This window comes from Vanessa atalanta, chromosome 3, assembly GCF_905147765.1.
Source record: "Vanessa atalanta chromosome 3, ilVanAtal1.2, whole genome shotgun sequence".
NCBI classification, from domain to species: Eukaryota; Metazoa; Arthropoda; class Insecta; order Lepidoptera; family Nymphalidae; genus Vanessa; species Vanessa atalanta.
Window position 1 is genome coordinate 5930659 of NC_061873.1, and position 17877 is coordinate 5948535.

General features: G+C 33.4%; 1 protein-coding gene across 1 annotated transcript; it reads right to left on the reverse strand.

Moving 5' to 3' along the window:
* Nucleotides 1-510: 510 nt before the first annotated feature.
* Nucleotides 511-17840, reverse strand: LOC125077433 (chitin synthase chs-2-like). Its single transcript, XM_047689395.1, has 25 exons — nt 17695-17840; nt 16798-16909; nt 15222-15466; nt 14975-15141; nt 14215-14548; nt 13935-14134; nt 13549-13864; nt 13184-13404; nt 12629-12720; nt 12408-12559; nt 11739-12001; nt 10417-10627; nt 9603-9803; nt 8658-8884; nt 8226-8393; nt 7843-8148; nt 7036-7265; nt 6448-6568; nt 5984-6136; nt 5109-5285; nt 4407-4574; nt 3570-3801; nt 2854-3023; nt 698-1076; nt 511-547 (listed from the first exon to the last, which is right to left on the reverse strand). The coding sequence occupies exons 2-24, from the start codon at nt 16896-16898 to the stop codon at nt 945-947; spliced, it is 4587 nt and encodes a 1528-aa protein (XP_047545351.1). The 5' UTR covers nt 16899-16909; nt 17695-17840; the 3' UTR covers nt 511-547; nt 698-944.
* Nucleotides 17841-17877: the final 37 nt, after the last annotated feature.

Here is a 17877-nt window from a genome sequence, read left to right on the forward strand (position 1 = left end):
TATCTTAATTTGTCATTGCTTCCATTCGAATTATATTTAATATATATGTAATAGAATAGAGATCTGGTAAAAAAATCGATGTCATCAAAAAAACGACAGACGAAGTAACTACAAAAAGATTACCAAGCCTCCATGAAATCGTAATAACGTTTATGCAATTTTATTAAATTATTAGTCAATGCAATTAACTAAAGTAATTGTATAAAATAAAGATATATATATATAAACATATTTGCGACTCGAAAGTGAAAAAAAATACATCATAATGAATATTATTTTAGAAGCAATATAATTTTCAACAATATCATTAAAATGAAAATTACACAAAAAATTAAATAATCAATCGTTTTCCACGCTAAGTTTAAATAAAAAACATAAATTATTGCAAATAATTTATTAAAGCATATTTCATCTTATAATAGTACTTATTGCATAAAATAGGCACACACAAAAAAAAACCAACTCCCTAAAAAAATCACAGAATTATAATCCAAATAGGAGTACATTTTATAAATTAAATTTTGTCACGTGTATAGAGAGTAAGTACCTACAAATATATTTAAGGCAAAAAAATACTTTTACATGTTATGTAAACTTACCAGAACCTACATATGTAACGTTAAACCGTTTAGTATGACTTTACATTAATACAAAATAAATATATATATATATTTATTTATTTTAAATTACAAAATACGTTCGGAAAAAACATGTCTAACAGTGCAACGAAAACAATAAATACTTTTACGGTGCACTATGGATTCTATAGCAGTAGCAAAATAGATATAAAAAGATTAGTTGGTCATATTATAATCAATAAGATCTTTAGTATAAAATCATAATGAACAAAAATTTCATTTCTTAAAACCAAACTATAGATGGATAGATAGGTCATAACATCATATCAACAACTGTCGATGTTGATGGTGGTAGCGGTGGTGGTATCACTTGTAGATGTCCCGGAAGCGCACAGTGCTGCGTCGCGGCGCCGGCGCCACGTCCTCGTCGCTGTCGAGCGCGGGCTCGTAGCCCTTGTTCATGTAGGCGAGGGACGACCGGCCCGCCATGTCGTTCATCTAAACCATGTCATTTCAGTTGCAACCACAGTACAGCGATGATAAAGCCTGACATGAGAAGGCTTGGAGCAATCCAACGCTTAAGTTGATTAGTGGATAAAACTTAAATCAAAAATAAATTATATTTTTTTTCCATTTTCCTGACACAAACTAAAAAGTTAAAATCAAAATATTTTTTATTCAAATAGGCTCATAACAGCACATTTGAAAGTTCATGTTCCATTGTTGAATAAAATTCAAAGCTTCCGGTCGGAAAATAGATTCTACCGAGAACCGGAAAGAAAATCAATAGTTACTCTTTTCCACCATTTTAATTACAGAGTAGGTTAATAAGCAACAATTACTTTGTTACATGTAACATATGTAATGTTACCTAGAAGTCAATAATTACTAAGGCCACACTTTTTTTATCTTTAATATAATTTTGTATTGTGTAATATACCTTGTTTATCAACGTTTTTTGATATGATAATTCTACAAACAAACTGACAGTTTATCGCAATCGAACCGTGTACCGATCCAGTTGTGAAACAGTGGTCAAAGCTTGATCGGATTATTATTGAGATCGTATCGTAACCGATAAAAATAAATAATATAGCTCCTAAGTTACGATCACGAATAGTCGAAGTCGGATCGAAATAGAATCGGGAACGTATCATTACCGTTATAAGTTAGTATAATTGCCGTCAAGTTCTTTATACGATAGAATTTATTAAATGATTGTCAGCCTTGTCAGTCTAGCCACTGGCACAATGGCTAACCCATAAGGCCGCAAATCTCAAGAAGTTTGGCAGTATTTATACTTCAGACCCTCAGATATCCAAGTGGAAAGCCGTCCTTCGTCTACTTTTTCCCGACGTGTTGGATTTTTAAATCTCATCGGATAACGAAAGAGAGAATAGTGCACTTGTTCCGCCGAAACTTCTACACTATAATATTGTCTTGTACAGTGTTTATTCTTTACTGAGAAATGTGCAAAAATTAGGACATCAAAATTCATTTCATTTTCATTCATTCATTCATTCGTTTAACATATATATTATATATAGACAACATAAAGTGTTATAATTACAACACTTAACGTTATTATCAGCAAAGTTGTGAAAAATAAACTTATTATAAATGACTTTATCGCAACACATCTCCTTATTAGATCGGTTATTGTAGCGAGACTGCAAAGGGCAATATGATATACAATGAGTCGATGTTACTACACGCAAAAATGAATCTTATGATGGAATGGCAAAGAGATGATATTCCTTTATAACTACGTGTATTTAACTCGGAATAATAACCTCAACTTATACACCTAATAAAGTCGTATCTTGCAACATATATGATGGCTAATTTTTGTTTTATCTCACGCTCAGGTGTGAAGGAAAACACTGTGAGGAAATTTACTTGTGTCGGTTGATATTCTAAATCGTCTAATCACATCACATGACCGGTAGAATAAACTGTAATGACTTCTACTTCTCCTACTTGGCCGGTGCTCCATTATTGGATATTCTCTTAAAAATATACCTTTTATATTACTTTTTCATGTTTCCGCATTTCAATGAAGAATTTATTACACAACACATAACATGAAAATGCTACCAGATATTCGTTTTTTTAGTAGTTTTCTATATTTCTATTTCTTGTCTGTTTCCATGTTTTTTTCTGATTTACCAATTATTCGGAACGTAATCGGTCCGTTCCTATAATATATTTAATCTGCTACACCGAAATGAACACAAAGAATCCGCTAGAGTGAAATAAAACAAAGAGAGCTCACCGCCGTGATGGGGTCCTCGTAGAGATACGCGCCGGTGGAGTCCCGCGCGGCCTGCAGCTGCGAGCGCCGCTTGTCGGCCAGCACGGAGTCGCGCCGGTGCATCAGCGCGCGCAGCGTGGCGCGCCGCGACGCCGACGTGCCGCCCAGCGACGGCAGCCGCGACACCGTCGCTGAGGGCACGGACAGCGTCACGCAATGCACCCTCGGCAATATACGGTCTAAGGTGCCTGTCTAAGGTCCCTTGTGCCTAAACTTAGTTCCTCCTCCCCCAACTCCAATCCAAAAGTATGGCTGAGCAATATAATTATTGAAATAACGATCGAAACATACAGTATTGGCAAAATCCACGCTTGGTGGGCAGACGACGTTGATCTGTTGCTGGAAGACGCTAGATATAAACAGCTTGTTGACCAGCATCGGTAGAATGATCCTCGTGGCATTCATTGAGATCATCGTAATGTAAAATAAACTCGTGATTTTTTTTTATATTAATCTAAACTCAGTTATATATATTTTACTTAAAACGTTATGTAAGTGATCGAGGACTTCATTTCACTGCTAAGAGATTTTTTTCTTGAGATCATCTCAACGAATGTAAAACAACAATGACGCATACGGAAATGTTCAGAAATCGATTGGACGTTAGGGATGGGTAGTCCCATCCGTTTCGATCACTGCTTAAATGAATGATGTCGACAAGGAGAACGTCGACTCACTGGGGTCGGCGGTCTGCAGTATGGTGAGGCGGCGCTTGAAGTTGGCGTCGAGGTTGACGGGCGCGGCCTTGGTGTCGCGCGCGCGCTCCAGGTTGTGCAGCGTCTTGCGGCGCGACACGTTGGAGTCGTCCACGCCGCGCCGCTCCAAGTCGTCCACGTTCAGCTTCTGCAGGTCGCGCGCGATATCCACCGCTCGTTTCTCGAACTGTGCGTCTTCGGACATGTCATGTGGCTGTTTCGAGAACGTCGTACGATTTATTCATTTATTTTCTAATCCAGCTTACGTCCGTGACTTGTTAGACTACGTATTATATTACTCGGAAACGATGAGACAATAGGTTTACTTTTATTATTTTAAAAATATAAATTTACTTAGGTAGATAATAATAATATGAACGAAAAAATTGACTTTCACAGCAGTCATATATAAATAAGTTCACAATAACCGCAAGAACACTTTAGATAATGGTACTTTTTATTTTTATAACAGAAATAATTCGCCTTGTCTTGTATTACCATACACAATACCCAGAAACGTTGACACTGGGACACTGAAATATCGAATAGCAAAGAAAGAGAATAAATGTTTAATTTCATCGTTAATGATCAAAATTCGAATTCCCAAAGAACCCAAAAAAGTTAAAAAAAAATACTTTTTCTCAATATTTGTTGATTAAATTATCTATTTAAAGATTTAGTTGTTAAACTTAAAATTGTGAAATTAAAAGAATACTACCATTAGATCTACCCTTTAAATGTCTTTCGATCTACATATAAGTACTGCTTTATAACAGCGATAATAATTAATACTATATTTTATAGACTTATAAATCTAACCTTTTTAGTGAAGAACCAGTTCAGCTGGACGGTGGATAGCAAGTGTGTGAGTGTTCCCAGTCTATGGAATAACATTCCCATGAACTGAATGAGGAGCACCGAACCGAAGAATATGATCAAGACTGACCCAATTGGCTCAAGCATCAAAAACTCTCGTTCTACCAGAACCTGTTACGAGCGAAAATAAATTATCACATATTTTAAACTTTGAATTTCAGCCGGACCATTATTAAAAACTTAATTTCTTTTACGTTTTTGTTTTATTATGGGCAAAAATCTCAGTTCTGTTCCTCAACTCTAAACATGCCAAAATGATCTTTGATTTTAATAATGTTCTCATTTCTAATTATATTCTTGTCAAACTTTATCTGAATTTATTAAGTCTTTATTATTATGTTATTATTTTCTTATTATCACTTTCCTTTAATAAGCTATTAAACCTATGACGCAGCTAGGTTTAATAATTATAATAATTACCGTATTAACATTCCGACTCATTTAGTAAATATTAACATAATAATTATTGAATCAACTTTTAATAAGATTATTTGTTTGACTTGGCTGGAAAAAAAGTAAATTCGTTTGTTTTATACCGAAAACAATTTATACCACTAAGAAATTTATTTATGAAATATTGCTCCTTCCATACGCCATATTAGCTACTAATGACAAAAATATTCATTTGAATACCAATATACTTACAACATTATCATTACCATCGTATGAGAGGGCTATTTTCTGACCGAAAGGCCACTTTAAATGCAACTCATCCTGTCGGAGTTGTAGGAGGAAGATCGCCATCACGAACATAGCGTTGAGCATCACAAACGCAAACACCATGTTGTCACGCAATTCCTTTAAGTCATTTTTAATTCGTTCCTGTTAGCAAAACACAGTTATTAGTATATTGGGAACAATTTAAACATATTATCGATTTTTTTTAAATGTCATAAACACAGATACACAAAAAAGATCCACACAAGGATAAAAATTACGTTTGGCTTCTTCTTATTATTAAGAAAAGTTATTTAGATTATTATAAAGATTTTTTTTATAACAAATAATGTTTTTGATTGGCGTCATCCGCCAATCGGTTTTAGCCACAAAGCAGCCCCTATGTCCACACTCGATAGATTATTTTCCTGATGCTATTTTTAAAAATATAAAGCACTATCATAAATTAATCAGCTCCGTCAAGCAATTTAGACTACAGAGCGTTACAAAGGAATATATATACAAAAAACATTACTCTTGGGGTAAAAACCAAACATATCTTCTATACTACATTCTGTCTTTTTCATTTCATCTATACTTCTATATTACCAACATATACGTATGCACGCATATGTTGGTAATTTATATATCCAGATCAGTCGCAATACAAAATAACTAAAATGAACGAGCCAACTTTTTTATTTTGGCGGGCGTAACAGATACGCTTGACAATCGCCAAACTACATACTACTTTACTAGTGTGCGTGTAGTTAGTGGTCAACCGTTGGCTACTATTTTCCCAAGTTGTTCTCAACTTTGACATTTAATCAACATTTGGATATTATGAACAAACGCTATATTACCTGTTCCTCCTTGTTCTCGTCGATGGGTCTGAGATACGTGTCGATCAAATCTTTCCAGAATTCAGTTTCAGCTGTCGTCAAAAAGTCTACCTCCCCCTTTTCCAGATTTGGATCTTCAATCCAGTATGGATTGATTAAGTCGTCTCTCTCCTCCTATAAAATCATTATTTAGCAGCATATAAATAAAAGGTGCAGGCGCAGTATATAAAAGTAAATTAACAGTCTATAAATGCTGGGTCGAGACCTCCTCAAGAGGACTCTTGAAAATGATTTTTGGTCCTCACCTCCAATTGTCGTTGACTAATTGAGAGACACTTTTAAGAAAAAATGTTTGGAGTGCGGTACTATGGATTTCGTCAATAATATAGATAAAGATAATTGTATCTGTTTAAAACCCATTGTCTAGACAATAAAAGTCGGGACCGGTATCGTATAACCGGTGATATATAACAATTTGAACAAACCCTAGGTATATCCGTGGAAGCTTCGCTGTCTTCGTACTCAGGCAGCATCGATAACGTATCACCTCGAAGGCCCATTGAGGATCGACGTCTAGGATTTTTTTCCACCTCCGCCGGCGCACCCCTATAACAACAGATAAGCGAATCACTTTGGGATTTAAATTGCGGAACCCAGGCGTTATTCATAAATATTCGAGGGCTTTGAGGGTTTTGTAAAAGTCCCGGTAATCAGCTATACTTAATATTGTTATGTTCCGTTTCGATGGATTTATTAGCCAGTGTAACTACAGGGACAAGGGATATGACATCCTTGTTCCAAGGTTGATAGCGCCTTGTAGATGTTAATATTTCTTACAGTACAAATATATATGGACAGTGGTGACCACTTACCGACATTTGGAACATTTCCCATTTGCCTCATTTACTTAATTAAAATGCGAAGGCTTCAATTTAAATAGTATTTTAAAAATATATTATATGGTAAGATTATTTTGTTTCGATAGAAACTATAAGATGATACCAAAATAATTATACTTGAAAAAAACGTCCGATCATAAAAAAAATACCAAAATGAAAAATGAAAATGCTTACAATGAATCTAATCTCTTATCAATTTTATCCAGAGAGTTCGAAATCTGCAGAAGATGCAAGTTCTCGCTGTAGTCTTTGGGGTTGGTACAACACAAGCATTTGAATAAGCCGCCGATGCTGAACTCTAACGATCCAGAAGTCTCTTCGGATTTTCCGAACCAAGTCATAATACTCTTTGTGTCCATTTTCTTTTTTGCCTCTTCGGTTTCCTTTTTCTCCATTTCGATTTCCTAATAATTAAATAATGATATAAGATTTAAAACAGTTTTTTTTTTCAATTTCAGATTTTTCACGAAGCTAAGTGTCTGACAGTGGATGTGCAAGTTGTTCAAAATGTATTTTAGAATTGTTGAGAACCGATTTCAGTCGTTTTCACCAAACGTATTGAGCGACTTAATAACCAAACTTACTAAAATATGTCCTGTTAGAGCGACGTGACCTTAAATAATTATTAATGTTTACTTAGGGCTACACCTAAACACATTACCGTAACGTGCAATGTGGCACGTCACGTCGTTGTGACTTATTATATTACGCGTGCCAAAATTTAGTTTCTTGAAATGAAAATTTTTCTCAATTAATTAAAAACGATTTTTTTTAGTGTAATATGATAATTATATTTAGACATTATTGCTTCGAATGTGACTCTTTTGAAGGAATTCGATCATTTATTATATCGACGACATGTAGGAAAAAAAAAAGATGAAATATTGTAGTCCTACTACTAGTACTACTACGAGTAGTACTAGTAGTCACTGCTTAGTGCTATTTATGCAATATAAATAATGTATCTAAAACAATAAGTACCTTTAAAGTCTTCTTCTGCGCCACTTCCCGAGTTCCCCACGACACGTTGTTGAGGTTACAGAGCGAATATATGATGAGCAACATGTACATGCTAGGGATGGTTATATAATATATGACCAAGTACACTAAGCAAAAGATTTCCTGTGGATGTAAAGCGGCCGTCACGAAGAATATACCGAAAGTCGCTACAAAGAACATACTGGTTGGAGCCAACCATCCGTCCTGTACGATCTGGAGCGCTATACCGACTATCACCATCAACATTATCATCGCGTAGACGCATGTAATTACATTCGCCACTTGAAGCTGAAAGTAAATATATTTGTATTAACATCACCCTCCTCCTATTAACGACTTATTTTTGTTTATCTCTGTGTAAATACCTGAATTTCTGATTTGCACGTCAAGCACACCACGACGAATATGAAGATCGGAACTAGATTGAGTAAGAGAGCGTAGATATTGCTCAAGCCGGTGAGGGCGTTTATAGCGCCTATCATCATAAGAAAGATGGTCCCGGGACCCAAGATAGTACCCAATATCAACATCGTCTAAAACATATTAATTATTAATCACATTATATATTATAAAATTAAAGTATTTCATGTTTTTGATTTGGATATACGCCATGTAATTCTTAGTTCACTTTCACATTTTTAATATATTAAATACTACTGCAGAAATAAAGCGATTGTCAAATAATATTGTTAATAGCGCAATGGAAAATACATGGAAAAATAAATTATAACACAAAAGAATATCTTTGAATTAACTTTTCAGTTCAAAAGAACGAATGAACTTTTTAAACGAATTACCTGATATGCAATGTACAAGGTAGATATATTATCGTTCATTTCGACAGTGCGTTTTGACTCAGCAAGCAGGTCGAAAATATTGGCCATGGTCGATGGAACCCATCGTCTGCGCTGGTTGAAGAACTCGTTGAAACTCTCCGGGCAGTGCGTGTACGCGTCGGACGCCGCCGAGTACTCCACGCGATAACCTCTTTGTAACAGCAGTGTGCAGAGCCATCGATCCTCTCCTGGATTTCAAAATGGTTAATTGTTTACATATTTTAACGAGAAGAAATTAAACATAATACAAAATTAAGAAAAGTTTGTAAATATGATATTGGTAATTTAATAAGTTACATTTTACTGTAGTTGTTCGATTACTGGCGATGACACGATGCTAGCTTTAAATTATTACATAAAATTACTCATTCGCCTTGATAATGCACCACAAACCACGGAAACTAAGATGATCTGACCTTTGTAACTGTAACTGTACTTGCTTACTTAACTTAACTTTCAAAGTTGAACGGTTACAAAAAAATTTTATTCGTTTACGTGATCTAGAAAAAATGACATGTCAAACTGGAAGTTCAATGTTCAGGTTGAGTTGGTGTAACGACCACATATTTTTTTTTTTTTAAATTCAATGCCTTCTCATTATAAAACGAAAAATTTTCTCCATTTCAAGTCTTAGAGTATTGCGCTTGTCATTTCTCTTTTATATATATTATATAATACTAACTAAAAAAACTAAACATATACAATAGTATATATGTTGGTGGTATACATACTATTGTCGTAAATATGTCTTGAATGGTAGTTGTTGTAAAGTGGCGCCATCTACTGGCGAGTCACAAAAAGTAGATAGAAAACTTTTCCATGAAACAATACATATGTATATCCATTTTTATGATAATGAAATAAACCATAGACTATTACCAACCATCGATATTAACCATAGATTACCTTGATCGTATTGTACATAGTGTCGAGCTTCGTTTGATGTTAAAGTATACTTCTTCATAACATTGTCGTCCATCAGAGCTTTTCCCCTGAAGAGGGAAAAACATCCAGGACTACAAAGTACGCAGCCAATCATGTGTTCGGTCGCCTTTTGCAGCCAATGACCGATAGCGTACTCGAACATTTGATACCACGACATAAAACCTGAAATGTATTCATTTTGTATAAAATAGTCAAGTAGCGTTCAAAATAATTTGCTTTTAATTTTATGAAGTTTTATAAAAAAAATATGATATATGTTATTGTTTTTCTAATAATTCAGAAGAAAAATATATATAGCACATAAATATAAACATAATATACATATATATCTAATAAAAAATAATACTAATTATATCAGCTAACCTATTATTGCATAAATATATATTATATTATATATATATTTATTTTATATGAAAATATAAAAATAATTTCGTATCTTTTATAAGTTTGAAATTTCTTTTGTAAATAGCGTTTGAAGTTAAACTTATCTTGTTTTGTTTATTACATTTTTTATCAATTTCCGCATAACGCAATCAGTTCATGACACTTAAATTGGTTCTAGAAACTGATTAAAATCAAAATTATCTTTTATAACAGAACATACGTTTTTTTGTGGCAATTAGTCTAGTTTACACCTAGTTAAATAGTAATTTAGTATTGATACATACACTTACACAATATATATGATATCGATGGAATCAAGATTACTAAAAAGGTAGCTTAACTTTTACTTAAAATTTCTAATATTGTATAATTTCTTAATGTAATGACTGACCTGATCCCACAGGATGAATTCTACCACACGCAGCTCCAAGATTCTTGTCTTTTTTCATCAAATCAATGAGTAGAGTAACGGCGCAGGGTTTGAAATCGATGTCTCCGTCAAGGGCAAGCAAATACGTATTTTCGGCAATATTTTCCTTACGATCTACAGAGAGCGGCAGATCCATCAGACGATGGCCGAGGAAGTAGTACATATACATCACCTTAAAAAGATAAATACATTCAAATATTTACCGTCTATGGTTTGAAAAATTTATGAATCCCTTGAAAAATGTCTGTGAATGTTGAAAAGTTACGAATCCCTTGAGCTATTACTACTAACTACATAGATAATATACAAGATTTTACAGATCTGTAATGTTTTAAATATTCTTCACGGTGAATAATTAAGGCAGTTATTTGTGATAATTGAAACGGGCTCAGAATCCAAGCTGGCCTCAACCGAAGATAGTTCTATCACCGTCACATTTTATGATCGAAGTTCCAGGAAAATATCGTGAGGATACCTTCATTTTTCTATTGAAATTATGCCACGTGTTTCCACCTTTTCAAAGATGAAATAATTTCAGGCCATAGCTCAGCAGTGAGACCATTAAATTAGAACAAGGTAAGAAAGATAAATATATTAAATTTATTTTCGACGCAATTTTTCGTGTATACAATCCATTCTGCAAATTTTATTATGACTTAATCACATTAATCCATCATTATCAATTCAAACTTGGAATGTCAGATGCACTGTGACTAATTTTTAGGCCAAGATCGACGCGGATCAAGAGCTGATATCATTAAGGTTAAGGCAAAGCATTATAGTAACTTCTTATCAAACGGCACTCGTAACCAAAGATTATTCAAGATACTTGCGAATAGTAAAATAGATACAATTCTAATTAACATTTCCAAAGGTGAAATGAGGTTCTTTTTTTTTAAATAGATCTACTTTCAGTACAAATCCTTTTGTAGTTTCTTTGATAATTATTTTAAGAATTCCGAGAAATATTTAATGCATAATAAAAAGTATCATTTTTAAGTTATGTAGACCAAAATACCTCTATACAAAGGACGCCTTAAATAGTTAATTATATGTACATATATGACTCATGAAATAGTGTAACTAATGCGTTCCTTGCCATTTCTTCGTGTTCTTCCCAGTTCTATATTCCGATCCCGTTTTCAAATAAAATGACGATTCCAAAGGTGCTCATAGGAACTCTCATTCAAATAACGTTAATTTTAAATTTTTGTATAAAATATTCATATAAAATAATCTAACTTCATAAAAACTGTATTGAATGCTTTAGAAAAATACCCTACCTGTGACCATCTCTTCCTATGTCTAATCTTGGATTTGTCTTTCAAATGGCAGATCAATTTATTCTTCCCTGGTAGAGTCCAAACCAATCTACCGCCGTACGGCGTGGGATACTTCTTAGGGGGACGTAATCTAACGTTGGTAAGATGAACCTCAGACGCTGCTTCATCTATTGTGTCTACCAGACATTTCACGAAGCGATTCACTTGAGAATCTTCGGTACTATGGTCTGATACCTCGTAGGCGTCGTCCATGAATATGTGCGCTTAAATTAAATAAATAAATTATTTCTTATAAATAAAATGTCTTATTTAATAACTGTAACTAGTATTAAATTAAATAACATAACAAGATATAATATATATAAAAATATAAGGAAAATGGTTGCACGAATCGGATAACTTAACATCCTGTTTTATAATTTAAAAAAGGAAACCAGACTGATAGTTCACGCAATGGTAATTGTATCATCGAACAGACATTAAATTTAAAAGTATTATTATCTATGCCCCAGTGTCAATTCGGTATCAATAATATATAACAAGATGTTATGTTCCTAATTCATGTTACACTGGCTTACTATAGAAATCAAAGTATTGCTTTATTGAAACCCATTAATGATTACTAGGCGGTGTTTCCCAGTGATATAATTTACATATATTTCATAATACCTTCTAATTCATAATAGTCTGGGTCTACAATACCCAAGTATTTCTGAGCTACTCTACGTGCACTCTGGTCTTCGTCCATCCTAAATATAGACTTTAAGAACTCGATCATTTCGTCTTTCGTTTCATGCCACATGGTCGCACACACGTAGATCCTGCGTGGAAGTGTAAGATTAAGCAAAATGTTTAAATAGTTTTAAATCGCTTTATAGAAAGCCGATTACCTGGTTATACTATCGGAAGGTCTAACATCCTTAACAATATTCTCTACGCTACCATTCGATATTTTATCTGCGTCTGTGAAGTCATCGAGATCCTGAAAATAAATATTTTACATCTTATAATCTTTCCCATATAAGTTAGAATACGTTTCTTATGTACACAACAGCTGTAAAACCTCTTTTAAATATACACATGTGGCAAATTTCATCCAACAGGCAAATATATATAGATTATAATTCGATGTGAGGAATGTACAGTGTTAATGTCTAGGGGCGGTGATGACTTACCATCCGGTGACCCATTTGCCCGTGCGTCTAACTATATGATAAAAAATAAAATTCTGCTAAGACTCACCTGTCTGACCACGAAGATATTTTAGCTTCATGGGCTTTTTTTCATTTCAATTTCATTTAATGTTTTAGGAGAAGCGTGTTAAACTAACCTTATTTTTAAAGTAGAAATGTTACTTTTATTCTCTTCTTGGCTATTGTTTTATAAATCAACGATTGTATGTTTTTACAACACATTATTTTTTGTTATAAATCTAAAAAACTTACATCGACTTGCAATTCATTTTCATCATCTCTGGTCCTATTCAGCAGTAAAGATTGGTCTATCAGTGGACCACTGTACCAAGCTTTCGCAAAGAGTTTGTCCGTTGAAGCGAGACGCTCACATTTAGGCAACCAAGTGTACATCGTGATCCAAGACTGAGATATTAGCCATAGCAGCCACACCCAAGTCATCTCGCGACCAATGTAATCTTTCAGGAAGTAGACTGTAAATATATATATATTATTAGATTTTTATCTTATATGTTAACTACAAATTTCCAGAGTTTTCTGGTTAGCTTTGATATTATATCATTTTAATTCCAAAAGATAAGCGCTATATTTTTTCAAATGGTAATGTTTTTACTAACCCGGTGGTATTTCAAAGAACAAATAGTCTGGTATGGTATATCTGAAAGCGCATGGATCTGCATTCCTTAATCCACACAAGGCAATGAGCAAATTCACTGTAACTGGACCGACGAGATTTAACGCGAATGTGAAACTAAATTTTTGAATAAGAATCTTGCAGGCGAACTTCCCCGAAGCGTAACAAAGGTAGGCTGTCCCGACTTGTATGAGAGATACCCAAAGTGCAGACAGCGGCTTCGCGGCTACTACGAAACTACCTCCTGTCTTCGAGTAATCTACTGCACCTTGATATAGTTTTTCAAGGATCACTTGGACCTTAAAAGTTGGCAAATTAAATCATTTACACACAAAATACTTAAATATTAAATTATGTCTTATAACTTACTTCATGGACTTTATAATCACGTGCTTGGAAGGACTCTTTAGCTTTCGTAAAGAAAGCGAAGGGATCATCATCCTGAAGGCTCAACGAAACCAAAATGCAGGAACCGAAGACGATTATTTTCCAAATCGAAAGTATTGCTTGAGAGAAATATCGAGAACTCTTGATGCCGTCTCGAAGTTCGCACAGGTATGACATGGAAACTAAAAAAATAAAACTTGTAAGAATCCATAGCACGTTCATAAATAACTAAATGTAATTTTATTGTATATTAACTACGAACCTGAAGTATTTCTTCCTATATGTCCAATGAAGTTCTCCCACCAGCCAAGAGATATAAGAATACACGCAAATGGTATACACCATAGAGCAGGAGTTCCATCGAGAAGAGGCCAAACAACAAAAGCAGTCGCCTGAGCGGACATGGCCAGCACATCCAAGATTATCATCATAGTGAACCGAGAGTCGCTGCGATCTCTTGTAAATGCGTTCAGTATCCCGGGTATGATACACATTGCGTTCAATAACATGGCTCCTTTAACGACATCCAGTTCCGGTAATATGATCAGCACCAACATTGCAACCCCAATCGTTTGTAATGTTTCTATTGCAAATGCCTAAAATATATATATAATAATTTACACAAAGTGGGATCGCACACCTGGTCTTAATCCAGACACCTTAGATACAAGTACAATTTGTTGGTAGGTACAAAGCAATAATTATTTAATTCTATGGTAGATGTTCATTATAGTATTATGTATCGAATTCATTTGATTTCGAGTCGATACAAAGATATTATCGTTTGATCTCAAGCTACCTAGAAATTAAATAAATTCACGAGCGAAAAATCACGAATGAGATATCTTTTTTAAATGCACTGAAAACAAATAGAACAGAACGCCAATCTTTTAACGAAAATATATACATCTTTTATTTTTCTCTCCAAGAACGTACTACTTAAATTAAAATAATGGGTTGACAATATTCATATTTGTAATGTCATAACGTTTGTTACGTTAACGAAACGAGTAAAAACTTACTGCAATAAAATGTAGAAGCATAGGCTTTCTTGCTGTCTTGAAGAAGTATATCCTTAAACTTCTGAGAAACATGCCTATCTCGGGCACGGAAAAAATTATGAGCACCGCCCACAGCCATGATATTCGTTCTTCCAAAGTTAGGATTGTTATGAATTGCTGATCTAGAGCTGGAATAAAAATTATATTAATAAATGTATTCTATTCAACCGGATAATAGTGACTCAAATTATAATTATGAACGGCTTACCTAATACTTTATTGCAATGACTTATGAAGCGGCCTTTCTTTAGTTGTGAAGTAGCAAATAGCAGTGTTCCTTTAGCGACTACTGCGGAACCCAGTACTACGACGAATACGATGATGTATGCTAGAAGTTTGAGGATCTTCACACTGAGTTCGATCCATGAACTTGTTGCCATAGATCCACTCTCCTTCTTGACCGGAATCTCGCGAAATAGATTCCATCCTTTTGTTTCTTGGGCTGTTCTTTGGCTAATAAAACAAATATTTTTGAAATAAGATGCGAGCTTATTTATGTTACTTACATATACTAACAAACTGTATTAAATATTCAAATAAAGAAACTCTTCTATTAAAATCATAGTCGTTTTAAAAATTAAACAACTTTGCAGTCGGTGGTAGTGCTTTGTGCACGCCCGTCTTGGTAGGTACTATCCATCATCAGATATTCTTAGTATTATTGTGTTCCGGTTTAAAGGGTGATTGTGCCAGGACAACAACAGACATAAGGGACATCTTAGTTTCCATTGTTGGTGGTGCACTGGCGAAGTAAGTAAAGGTTATTATTTCTTACAGAGCCAATATATGTAGGCCGTGATGACTTACCATCAGGTAGCCCATGTACTCAACCACCAAACTGATACTTAAAAAATATATACATATATATCATTTTTGTAAACACTGAGAGTAAGCTCATAGCTAAATCAATAGTAAATATTACGCCACAATTTATAACAACGCCACAATTTTTATATACCTATCTTGGAAAACAAAATCACGAGAAAGATCAAAATTTCTTGCTACTGATTAATAAGTACATACATATAAACAATTTATCAAATAAATAACAATATCTTATCATTAATCAATTTATAAGTATTGTTTTCGCTTTAATGACAATTCTTAAGCCCTCTTGATTGCTAAATCGAGTATTAAATTCCGTTTGGTGTTATTTGTATCCATAATTATATATTTTTTTAACTAATATATCGTAATGTTCAAAACAAACGATAAAATTAATGACAACATCAAATTAATTATTTACAACAAAAATTTGATAAAACTTGAGAAATTAAAAATTAAATAAAATTACCATATTTATTTATTAGAAACACTAATGGATGTCAGTAAATTATAAAACACACATAAAATTGCAGTAGAAAATGTAGAACTCTATCGCTAAGATCGAATGCTCCTTTGATAATACAGGCTTGTTCAATTTACTTAGTGGTAGCGCTTTATGCTAGCCCACCTGTGCAGGTACCACATACTCATCGTATATTCTACGGCCCAGCAGCGATACTTAGTATCTATGTGTTCCGGTTTGATGATTGAGTCAGCCATTGTAACTACAGGCACAAGGGACAACATCTTAATGGAAATGGTTAAAATTTCGCACGGCGCTAGTGTCTATGGGCAGTGCTGATCTCTCAACATCATATGGCCCATTTGTTAGTCAGTGTACCGTAATTATTAAAAAAAATGTTTATATTTATTATTAAGACGGAAAACATCCAAAATGTGTGTTAGCATACTATTAACTATAATATAACGGTATATACAAAATAAATAAAAATGCATACTCCAATTCATCGTTGTCGTCATAGAGGGGTCGGAACTCTGCGTCTGATTGGTCAGAATCGTCGTCAGAAAGACCTTTGAATTTTTGACTATTTTTGGCCATAACCTAATAATCTGTAACATTTAAAATTAATACTATATATTTCAAAATTGGAGGCTCATTAAGAATATGTGTATAAAAGCATTATATTTAACATGTATATAAAATGTAAAAAAAAAATCTTTTACCATAATTAAACATTTTCAAAAATGTTATATTCAGATTGAGTATCGGATATAGGATGGCGGTTAACCCCCGATAAATATACAAAATGTATATAGTCAAGAATCAAATCTTGACCTTTCAAAACAGTTATAAATAAATAAGAAAAAAAAAATCTGAATTATACAATATGCTCTTTATTCTAAATGTTTATTTAATTACTATTATATGTTTAAATATTACAATTAAATATGAATAATACAATAAATTATACAAATAATCATAATCTCTATTGAAAAACAGTATTTCGTTTCCATAAATATAAACGCGATAATGTCTATAAAAGATTACATTTAAGCCTGTTTCTGCTAAAAGAGTTTTATTTAAAACAAAATATTAAATGTATATAACACATCACTATACTTTGCATGTATTACGCAGTAAAATCATGAAAATTAAAAGTAACACTCGTAATGTATACCAATTCACAAACACTTAAAATCACACCCAAAGCTAAGCCTCAAATACCTACATCATGTATGTAGTGACATACTTGAAACACTTGATAATTAGACGCTATATATATTGATATACATTTCATTGTAAGTACATTTACTATTAGCGCATAAAGTATTTCAAACAAAAGATCACATTTCAAAATTGACAATTTACTCTAAATAATATATAAAATAAATACCTTTATATGAGTTCTCAAATCAAAATCAACACATAATTAAAAACCACTATCTTTTCACTATGTAAATTATATATTTATTTTTATATCACAACTATCAGTTTGAACTTGTTTGTCACTCAACAATGCCAGGAGTCTAATAATATTCAATGCATTGACTTGTTATCAAAACAACGTCATTATAAT

Bases quoted from the DNA above. Each gene is read 5' to 3' on its own strand.
- LOC125077433 (XM_047689395.1), bottom strand. From the start codon at position 16,898: ATGGCCAAAAATAGTCAAAAATTCAAAGGTCTTTCTGACGACGATTCT. The intron at 6,137-6,447 runs GTTTGTTCAAAT...ATGATTTTATAG, and splicing joins CTTCCACGGATATACCTAGG to GAGGAGAGAGACGACTTAAT. The intron at 5,286-5,983 runs GTAATATAGCGT...TTTTGCTAACAG, and splicing joins ACGAGAACAAGGAGGAACAG to GAACGAATTAAAAATGACTT.